Genomic DNA, 11,773 nt, shown 5'->3' with positions numbered 1-11,773 from the left:
AGCCGATTGGTATACTTTGAAGTGGGTATAGAACCAAGCACAAACCCAATATACCCTCCCTAATAATGTGGTGTGGGATATAATTTTTTTTCGGGGTTTTAAACAATTTAACCCCCATTTTCACCAAAATTTATTTTATGTATTTAACCAAAAATTTAGCTAACTTTCAGTTTGCCTAACTGAGACTTTTTAACTGGCAGATAAATTTTTCGTTTTCACCATTCTTTAGTTAATTAACTAAAAAAATATTCATAAAAAGGGTAACAGTGATTAAATAAACTTCAAATTAAACTGAAAAATATGTACATATTTATGTACATGTATATATTTTTTTGAATAAAATTTAAAACTAAAAATTTTAAAGATTTTACAATGGAAGAAAAACATATTCTGAAGCCGAAAAGAAACCGGTAAGTAATATATTAATTATTATATCGATTAAACTCATATATTTCATTTATAGATCATTAAATTTTACTCCACAAGAAAAAGATTTGTTAGTTTCTTTGGTTGAAAAGTATTCTTCAATTGTGGAATCCAAAGAAACTAACGCCATCACATGGGTCAAAAAAAAAAATCAAATGTGGGATGTAATAGCAGAAGAGTTTGGAAAACAGTGCCAAACACAGGACCGCAAAAAATTTAAAAGATAAGTACGAAAATATAAAAAAAGAAACCAAAATTGCCTTAGCAGCCGAAAAGAGAGAAACCTATATGACTGGAGGAGGCTCAAAAAATGTTATTTCGATAAATGAAAGAATGGCCACCTTACTTGGCACATCTGCAACGGGATTAAGTAATAATGTCGATTCAGATAAAGGTAAGTATTAGGAATGTGTTTGCCCTTATCCTCAAGCTCTTCCAGTCCGGACTCCATCGTCTGTCAAATCGAATCAAAATGCGGAATAGGGGTGGTTGTAATTTATAAGAAATAAAATGCTAACATGTTTAGCACAACCACTATTGCAAACGGAAAAGACAGACAGAACATGAACAAGAAGCAATATACCCCTATAATTTTTTATAAAATTTTTTTTATCTTTTTATAAAGACATATTTTAATGATCCTTGGCTTAAACATTGTTTCTTATTTTTTCCAGAAAATATTGTTTTGCCAACATCAAATCAAATTATAGATCCAGTAGAAATTGATTTCGTTTCATTAGTAGATGTTGGCGAAGAAGGGCTTAAGGAGAGCACTACTGAAGCAAAACAAGCTGAAGAAACTATTCCGAAGAAGGTTAAGTTTTTATACATTACTAGATAATCCAGTCTACTTAGGCACACTAAATAAAAGACAAGTAAAAAGTATATAATAGTATACAAATGTATATCTAAAGTATGAAAGAACATTTTAAATATACATATAACTGGTGTAGGGTATTATATGTTCGTCATAACAGTCTATATTTTCGTATTTCTAAGAGGATCTAGCTATGCCCGTCCGTCTGTCTGTTGAAAACACGATAGAGTCCAAACGGAAGTAGCTATCGACCTGAAATTTTTCATAGATATTTTGTATCGGTCCACGATTTCGTCTAGCCCCCATATAAGGTCCCCTTCAGAAAATGACTTTAACGCTCATAACTCGATTAAAGATACGAGATACGATTAAAGAGACTACATAATTGACTCTATCTACCATATAACTCCTCTTTTTAAAAATCAGTTGGACAAAAAAATTGGACAAAAACGATTTGTTTAAATTCGGAAGAGCCTCATTATTTCCAAATATTTCCCTAATGTTCATATTAAAATGTTACATAGTAGATCTAATAAATGAGAAAACTGTTCTGATAATAACAAAAATATCGATTCTTAAATATCAAAGTTTATTTATAAAGAAGAATTCCTTTTCGGCAATGATTTGATGGTGGGTATAAAAGATTCGGCACAGCCGAATATGACATTCTTACTTGTTTTTATATATAAAAATATACATATACAAATAAAATGTATAATAACAATCTAATTTTAGGTAAATTCTTGGTCTACTTGGAACCCTAAAAGCCTGAAACAAAAACGCTCCGAAAAGCTGAACATGCAGAAAAGAGGTAACATCGACAATAGTGAGGAGTTACTAAAGAAACAAATAAAATTTTTCGAAAATGAAGAAAAAAGGGCAGAGGAGCGTCATCTATTACAAAAACAGGAATTGGGACTTAAGATTGAAATTCTAAAAATTGAAAATGAAATAAAGCAAGTCCAATTACAAAATTTAATGAATGAAAAATAAACATTTAATTCAAAATTTTTGCAATATATTTACATATACATGTGTTTTTTTATTACTTTTTAAAGTTTAGAGAAATAATTGTTTATGAAAGAATTTCTTGTGCTATTATTTGCATTCGCTGGGGAAATTCCTATATCTAACGATTCAATTTCTTCAGGTGATGTATCTTCTTCTTCGTCTTCTAGTTTATCGTTGCGAAAACGGCATATATTATGCAAAACAGCACATGCAACTATTACATTCATAGCAGTTTCCACATGTAACCGCATTCCCAAAGACAACACTGGAAATCTCCTCTTCCAAACCCCAAATGTTCGTTCAACAGTATTTCTGGTTCTTATTTGTGATTCATTGTACAATATTTCTCCCTCTGTTTTTGGGTCAGTGAGTGGTGTTAATAAGTAAAATTTACATCCATAGCCACTATCTCCAAGAAGAATATACTCATTAAACTCATTACTTTCATACCTGAACATTCAATGAAAAATATCCTTTTCTATTTCTAAAAATTTCTGCATCATTTCCTCCCGGTGAATGAATCTTAATATGAGTCCCATCAATAGCGCCTATAACTTTGGGAAATTTTGCAATAGTGTAAAATTTTGAAGCTGTTTGCATTGTATCTTCATTATTTGATGGCATATAGATAAACTTATCAGATAATTTTGCAATCGCAGTTGAAACCTTTTTAACAACTCGACAAGCAGTCGCCACACTTACACCACAATAGTCAGCCACTGTTATTAGAAAATTTCCACAGGCATAGAATCTTAACGTTAAAAGAACCATATCTTTTGGAGGCAATGCATGATTCCTTTTTAATGAAAAAATTATTACAATACAGTACAAACATAAATATATCATTTACTCATTTACTACATCTATCAATTGAAGGAACATGTCAAAACGCGGTTAAATGAAAAAAAGTTAAATTTAGTTTATAAATTCTGTTTTGCGTACCTCGAAGAATTCGCTTGAATGCTTGTGCCTACTAAAGAAGTTATATATTTGGCAGTTTCTTTGGATACTCTATATCTTTTATAAAATTCTTCTTCTAATAAGACATAATGATCAATATTCTTATTTACGGGAATATTGTATATATTAAAAAATGCAAATATTGATTAAAATTTGCTGCCATTTTTACAAATAAATATTTTAAATTTTCTGTCAGTTAAGTCTATAACTGAAACTTTTTCTTCAGTTAAATTTAACTCAAACTTTTCAGTTAAATTTGTAAGTTAAATTATAACTGAATTTGGTGAAAAAGAAATAATGCTAACTGACAGTTAAAGTAATAGTTAAATTATAACTGAACTTGGTGAAAAGGGCCGTAAGTGTCGCAAAAAATAATAATTGAGTTTAGGTGATAAGAAAAATTATTAAGTGATAATATCCTCGGAATTTCGCGAAAAAAATAGGAAGTTTTGTTAGTGCGTTCAGTTTTCATTACGCAAAATGTAATGAAACCATCACACATTGAGAGAGAATAGAATAGAATTTCACAGTCGTAAAACAAGAAGGTCGCATTAGATCAGGGATGTATTTTTATGTAAACACATATAAAAAGTGAAATAGTTGTTTCCATTTGACTTTTTTATTGTTTAATCCCAATCGTGTGAACACGAAAAATAAAAATCAAACAACTTAAATTCTCTTTTTTGTCATACGGATGGAATTTTATTTTACTTTTTCATTAGACTTATCGTACGTAAAGTGTGATCGAGTGAAGTGCTCTTAAGCTACTACCCCATTTGTAGCTTATATTTTATTTAATATTCTACTACTACTGATTTATTACTACTGCTATATTTGAGATTTACTTTTTTATAAGTAGCAATAGTTTTAAAAACGTATGATTATGAAACAAAACAAATGCTACCGCTACAACTTCAGCCAATTGTTTGGAGCTGTAGTAAAAGCAATAATATAATTCTTGGTAGCAAACGTAGTTTTTCTCGGTCCAATATTATTCTTATTATACATAATCGATCTTTCTACCTTATTAAAGTTTTCCAATATCCTTATGTATGCAGACGATGTTAAATTGTACCAATTGGATATTTATTAACTTGAAAAAATTTAAAGATATGAGATTTCGCAGAAAAAATACTCCGATTGACTGCTATTTCCTTGGGGACTCTTGATACAAAATATTATCCTTTATCAAATATAGTAATATGTGTACCAATTTGGTGGTAAGATGAACAATTACAGCCTCAATAAGAAATAGTGGTTGTGGTACAAGAATTTGTTCAATAAAATTAATTTAGTGATAGTGAAAACTCTTTTTTACAGCAAATTTTTTTACAAGAGATTTTTTATACAAAAAAAGTGACATGGTCGCGGTAGGAGCATACTTCGTATATTTTGATATTATGTGATAAATGTTACTATTAGAGAAATATTTTTCATATTATTGTTAAAGAATCATAATGAAGATAGATTTAGTATTTCAAAAAGATGTAAAACAAAAAAATTGGTTGAAAAATGTGAATGTTATTGAAAATTCCCCAGGCCATTTACGTAACACAGATCACTAAATTAGGAAATGTGAAAAAAAATTTAACTTATTTTGAAAAATATTCTAATAAAACTATGTATTTTATTACATAAATTATATCTATATTTACTCGAGTATATGTTTTTATCCTTAAACGACTTCGTAATAATTTTTTTACACGACAGTTTCAGAACTCTATTTTCAGTTTTTATAATCTTTGTTAAACAAATTTTTTGTGGGTTTAAGACGAACAAGATTCCAACAGCAACTTTTGCGGTCACTCTAATCTTATTACATTGAATTAGGTTAGGAGGATGTATACTACATCAAATTCAAAGAAATACACCTAGGCCATAATCGGGGCTGTTTTGCGCTCCTTATCAAGAGAAACAAATGAGGGAACTGAAAAAAATTATTTTTCACTATTCAGAAACTCAGTTTTCTGAATGTAATTCTTAAGAATCTTGCAATCTGTGTTAGTCAGGAATGTTATTTCTGGAATAACATCACTTCCAAGATACTTGGATCTAATTTCAATGAATGCATGGCAGTGGCAAAAAGTTCACTGTCGTCTCCACATGCTCTACATACGTCTGAATAAATGTGCTCGTAACCCTGTGTGTCCACTTAGAATACGTACTATCATACTAATTTCAGACTTGCTCATTTTGAGGACATTTTTCGTCTTGCTCTCATCAGGGTCACCCCATAGGATTTTTGTGGTTCCAGCCACTGTTTCATTATTCCAAGAGGTCTTCTGGAATTCTCTCACCCATATTTTTAGTTCAGCTTTTGTTGCGTCGAATGGTTTTGTATTTGTCAGGTTAACTGTCTCGAGCTCCCTTCCCTTTAAAGCTATTACATACGCTCTTTCGTTACCGACTACTCCCGAGTGGGCTGGTACCCATATGATGTGAACTTTACCTCTGAGAGAGTATTCAGATACAGCTTTCTTACAATCCAATGGCCTTCTGGCTGTCGGTAAATATATTAAGCGCTAATTTATTCTAATCTAATTTACGCATTCCGTTATTGCTCGTACTTTTTGGTAAGCGGTGGTATATTTCTGCTTCTGTATCTTCAATATAGAACCCCAGCCCCATTTTATCCCCCAATTTAGAGCCATCCGTGTAACAATGGATTCCTACTGGTATTTGCTCTAATGTTCCGTTTGATCAAGATATTCTATCTGCGATCAGCGTTTCAAAGTTTCCGACATATTGTGTGTCTGGTATACGATCAGACACATCCGATGACACATCGTCCTATATGTATTTTGCCTGTGTTAATTTTAGCCATCAGAGCGTTGGTAGCCGATGGAGGTTTATTTGGATAACCTCAGTCATTGCCATCCATTTAAATTTTCTTCTAGCGAGTTAGTGATTACCTCCCCGCTCGTTAACTCCTCTGTGTAACCTGAAGGGGCTATTAATGCAGTGGGTACCATTGATGGCACTGCGGGGTCCTTATCAGGCATATGAAGACCAGTCGTTTAAATCGACACTTTCCTTATTTTGGACAGCACTGCTGTTCTGTGTTTTGACGAGTGAGTGATTTCCTCCTCACTTTTAGTATTTGACTCCTCAAAATTACCAATAAATTAATTAATAAACTATTATTATTTTGGACAGCACTGCTGTTCTGTGTTTTGGCAAGTGAGTGATTTTCTCCTCACTTTTAGGATTTGACTCCTCAAAACTACCAATAAATTAATAAATTTTTTTTGTGATAGTTAAAATATATTTCACTACTACTAATTTTTTAGCGGTAATTAAAATATGTTTTACTACCATAATAGTGTTAACAAATAGGAAAATCAGAATTTTGTCACTATAGTTGGATTTAGTGGAATATGCACTATATAATTAATGCACCACCCGCAACCCTGGATTCTAGCTAAAATTACTTTATTATTATTAATTACACTAGACAACTCTGAAAATGCCTTTAAAAAATAGCTGATTCCTATGTATAGGTATAAACGTTATTTAAGTTATTTTTTCATTTACAACATGAAATCTGGCAGTTATTGCATGTCCTGCAGCGAAGTTAAAAATTTTACTATATTTGTTTTATCCTTATAACGTTAATTTAAGGTAAACGAGTTAAATATTTTTGGATAAATTACATAAATTATCCATAATTTGCAGCGACAAAACTAAAGAACAACCTTGGATATACTTATTAAATTTTAGGAAATTTTAGGAAACTGTCAACAAAATTTACTGTTATATAAGGAAATACTAAAAGCTACTTTATTATTATTTGAAAATGTATTGTAGTCTGAAAAACTAAAACATTTTGTAGTTTGAAAAGTATTAAGCTTTACAAAATACACAATTTATTTGTAGTTTTCTTTTGGATTTTAATTTGTAAATTGAGTTTCTTTTATTTTTCACTATAATTTTCTTCATAATCAATTTGAAATTGAAAATAAACCAAAAAAACAGGTTTCATAATACATGAATGAAAATTCTTCAATACATTTTGACAATAACTTTTATTTTGTATTAAAGACAATGAAACTCTGATATTAATACAATGTATTGTAATGTAAAACCCCTTAAAGCCGGCTTTACACGATCACACAAGTAATATGATCTGTCAAAATTTTGTGTAGAAGAGTACGGATGGGATCGTCTAAACGCAATATGTAATGAAACCATCACACATTGAGAGAGAATACAGATGGAAAATTTGACAGTCGTATGGCTCTCTTCATTTTATGAAATGATTCAAAAAAAGCAGGTCGCATTAGATCAGGAATGTATTTTTATGTAAACACATATAAAAAAAGTGAAACAGCTGTTTCCATCTGACTTTTTAATTGTTTTATACCAATCGTGTAAACACAAAAAATATAAATCATACGACTTTTATTTTCTTTTTTGTTGTACGGATGGAATTTCATTTTACATTTTCATTAGACTTGTCGTACGTAAAGTGTGATCGTCAGAAGGGCCCTTAACTGTTGTAGACATAGAGTATATAGAGCGGAAACTCTGCTGTCAAGTACCTAAGTCTGTTGTCAAAAACCTAAGTCGATTGAATGTAGTAGTAAAAAAACTTATGATAGTATTAGTATATTCCTCATATTTTAAATAACCCAACAAACACATAATCAAACGTTTTAAAAATGTTATTAATTTTATTTAATATTAAACATTAACTGTTCTTTAAAAGAGAAACTGATTTAACGTTTACATTCGATTTAGAGTTTTAAAATTTAAAAATAGTTTGATTTACAACCTTTCTAGACTTTACATGAACACTCTGTGTTTGCTGGGTAACGACATTTTAATTTATTATTCTGACATTTTCACCACAACAATTTTTTATTTATTTTTTAAATTTTACATAACTTCGGCAAAATAAACAGATGTAGGTGACCCAAATTCAAGAGAGAACACTCGTCATTCTTACGAGTATTTGGGTGTGGCGAGGTCCATATACCCTTGATTCATTCAGTAACCTATTCCTTTGACACCAACTCTTCCTTGTTTGCCAGGATAATTTGATGCCACGAGGCTAAGTTTCCACATTTGTCTTGTCCCGGTTTTTGGAGTGTTCCATTCGATATGTACGTGGTGGCTGCGGTTTAAACCCGGGAAGAGAATATTGGTTAAAAGACTGGTGCACGGTAAAGTCTATAATTCGGGATAAGTTCGGTGCTATAGCTGAGATAACAGCATTGGAAATGAGTTGGTGTCAAATGTATATCATGCGGGATGGATGTAGGGTTATACGGTCCTTACTTACTCAGATGTTGGTCTCAATGATTGTGTCGGTGTGCAGAGTTGAATGGTGATCTATCTTATCTTATAAATGTGATACCAATGAATTTGCCTTCCATGTCAGGGTATATTTAGGGTTTACTCTGTACATACCAGACCACAGTGTATCCCCTGATTATGTCTGTAGGTGCTATTGCCGAATCACACATTCGTTGTTGAAAACTGAAGTGATGTTTTTGCATCTCGGTAGTTAAGCAATGATCAGAGATTAGGTAGCTCGAGTACATTAGTAAAGTTTAAGAAGCACAAAAGCTTACCCAGTGGTCTTATAAGGCCAATACGACGGGTGTTCACGTAAAGCATATTCACTTATGTATCGGTTTTTTTCGGCAACAGTACCGAACTTATCCAGAATAGATATAACCCGTAATTTTGTGTTTAAACCACAGCCATCCTGAAGGGACCACTGCAATAACCGGGACAAGACAAAAAATGAAAATCCAGGCGAATACGGAAACATACATACATAATTTTTGATATTTTATACAAAACTAAAAATCATGATGTTTCGGCAACAAACACAATAATTTTTTGTTGTCTAGATTTGGGTTTTGTCAAAAATATAATTTCTAAAATTTAAAAATAATAAACATTGAAAAGAAATAGTTCTTGTGTATTTCACAATATGACCTGCAAAACCGTTGTTACATCTAGCTTGTATCTGCAGCAGGACAAGCTTCTTAAAGCTTCTTCATCTGAAATCTGAAAACTTTTTATGAACATTTTAATTCATAATTTTAAATTTATTTTTTTTTTTGGCTTTGAAAAAACAAATATAATTTTTTTAGATTAAAAATAAATTAATTTATTTTGACACAACCCAAGCACTTTTTAAATAAACAAATAAAAATCAGCTGCCTTAACGATTTCACCTTACTTAGTGCATCCTTCTAAAAATATTTAATTTATTTACATATAATTTGACAAATGACTGTGGGGAAATCTAACAGGTGGTATGTTGAATACACAGTACCCATATGTGTGAACAGCCTACTTTATGTTTTTAAAAAAATTTTGACAGGTTTCCTCTCTATGTTTCTCTATGGTTGTAGACATTTAAAGAGCAAACTTTCGTAAAATGAAGTGAATTCATAAAATTTTTTCCTTAAATTCAAAATTTCTCCTCAAAAGTATTTTTTGTTATTAAAAGAAAAAAATATAGATGATTTTAATAAATAACACGTATTTATTAAAAAAATAATATTTATCACACTATAATTTTGCAAATTATAGGCCACTTTCAATCATCAGGCTTATTGGCTGTAGTGTGGGATATTGGATATTAAAGATTATATTATATTACAATAACAAGGGCGTGGCAATTCAATTACTAGAACTTTCCAGAGAAGAACAGCATAAGGTTGCTTATTTTGAGTCATTATAAATATTAAATTACATAAAAGGCGAATGATCAAATAATACTTATAAAATCGTATTACTTTATATTACGTTAATTTATTTTTAAAATGTATTTAAGTGAAATGATTTACTAATTCAATAGCAATTTTTTAACAGTTTCTAAAAATTCATTAAATTTTTAGAAACTGAATTTTTGAATTCATAAGGATGTAAAAATAACAAGCAAATGTTGAAAATAATTTAAAATATTTCACAATGTTTGTGAATGAAAGGTCCTTTATTTTTTGAACAAATTAAAATTAAAAATTTTTTAGAATGTTGTTAAAAAATTAAACTACGCAAAAATGTTTTTCCGTGCAGTTATTATTATCTCCTCAATTTTTGTTTCAAATATACATATGTATATAAGATTGTCAAGAAAAAAATATAAAAAATGATATTACCCAGCTAAAAATGATCATATATGTTCATATATGGAACCATACATGTTCATATATGAAGCTCCATATATGTTCGGATCCGAAAATTGGCGATATATGAACATATATGATCATATATGAATATATATGATCATATATATTCATACATGTTCATATTTTTCCATATATATTTATACATTCCGCCTAAATTATTTTTTGTTTATATATAAAAAATGCATTGAATGTATGTTTGTAAACATGTTTATTCAGTTTAATATTAAAAAAGGTACATAGAATCTTATTCTTATATATTTAATTCAGGTATTCCAGCTTCCTTTTAATTTATGAATGATAATGAGTGATTTAATAATGATAATCATACATAGAATTTACATACATAAGTATATAAATATATGTACATATGTTTTGTATACATGTCTAATAATTCTTATTATAGTAAAATAAAAGTGATAAATATACATATAATAACATAAATAAAATTAACAATGAAAATGAAAAAAAAAAAAATAAAACATAGGCGAAAACATTTTATGAAAAATAAAATATGTATATAAATTCAGTCTTATTTAATTAACTTAATTTTAAATTTGATTTTCTCACTTGCTCTTAAACTTACATTGTTGTTCTTAAAATGGCTTCCAATTTAAAAACACCCTCAATAAGACGTCTGGCCAAATGTTGTCTTTTATGTGAACCAACTGAAAATATAAATTCAATAAAAATGCGTTAATATAAAAGTAATACTTAAAAAACTTTTGTTATAACTAAAAACAAAAAAATTGTTTTTCTAGGTAACATGGCAAATATAAATTGTGAATATTTTAATTTTTATTTGCCATGTTTTTATAGACTTTTTAAATTATTTACTGATATACTTACATCTTCTTCATAATTTTTTCCATACAGCTGGGTGGAACCCATTTCAATTGGAGGATTAGCTCCAATTGGAGAAATAATCACTTCACTTTCATTTGGATTTGTTATTTTGTTTAGCCTCGCCACAACAGGTTGTTCATCATTTTCAGCATCGTTAGATCCCACAGAGTTTTCTTCACTTATTCGTGTTTTGGTTTCTTTCTGCGCTGTTATTTTTTCCAATTTTTGTTGTAGTTCTTTTAATTTATTGCGCAATTCTTGTTCACTATTCAAGCAATCGACATTTTTAATGAACCGCTTAATGAAATCAGACTTATGTATACATATAACTTACCAGATCATTTTTTATGCCCTTCACCTTCGTGAGAAGGGTATATATTAGGGCATTCAATTATTCGGGTTTTTGTCTTATTCGGTTTATTCGACAAATAATTATTTGAGGTTTTACGTTAGCCGGTTAATAATTGGATAATTAAAAGTTATTCGGTTATTCGAATAAAAGGAAACTAGATGTTATTATTGCTTTTAACAATAATCTTCTTCATATACACCCTGTAACAATTTT

The 11,773-nt window shown here is 29.8% G+C and overlaps 1 protein-coding gene and 1 pseudogene across 1 annotated transcript; both read right to left on the bottom strand.

Moving 5' to 3' along the window:
- Positions 1-1,273: 1,273 nt before the first annotated feature.
- LOC124419260 lies at positions 1,274-8,836 on the bottom strand (annotated as a pseudogene).
- A 1,696-nt stretch (positions 8,837-10,532) lies between these two features.
- LOC111688749 lies at positions 10,533-11,550 on the bottom strand. The gene is made up of 3 exons (XM_046947892.1): positions 11,543-11,550; positions 11,212-11,473; positions 10,533-11,030 (listed from the first exon to the last, which is right to left on the bottom strand). Exons 1-3 carry the CDS (start codon positions 11,548-11,550, stop codon positions 10,959-10,961), a joined length of 342 nt encoding a protein of 113 aa, XP_046803848.1. The 3' UTR covers positions 10,533-10,958.
- Between the last annotated feature and the right edge of the window lie 223 nt (positions 11,551-11,773).

This window comes from Lucilia cuprina, chromosome 4 (genome assembly GCF_022045245.1).
Source record: "Lucilia cuprina isolate Lc7/37 chromosome 4, ASM2204524v1, whole genome shotgun sequence".
Classification (NCBI taxonomy): domain Eukaryota; kingdom Metazoa; phylum Arthropoda; class Insecta; order Diptera; family Calliphoridae; genus Lucilia; species Lucilia cuprina.
Note: the sequence above shows the minus strand (reverse complement) of the source record. Positions and strands in the feature narration are given on the sequence as shown.

Bases quoted from the DNA above. Each gene is read 5' to 3' on its own strand.
- LOC111688749 (XM_046947892.1), bottom strand. The intron at 11,031-11,211 runs GTAAGTATATCA...TTATATTTTCAG, and splicing joins GAAAAAATTATGAAGAAGAT to TTGGTTCACATAAAAGACAA.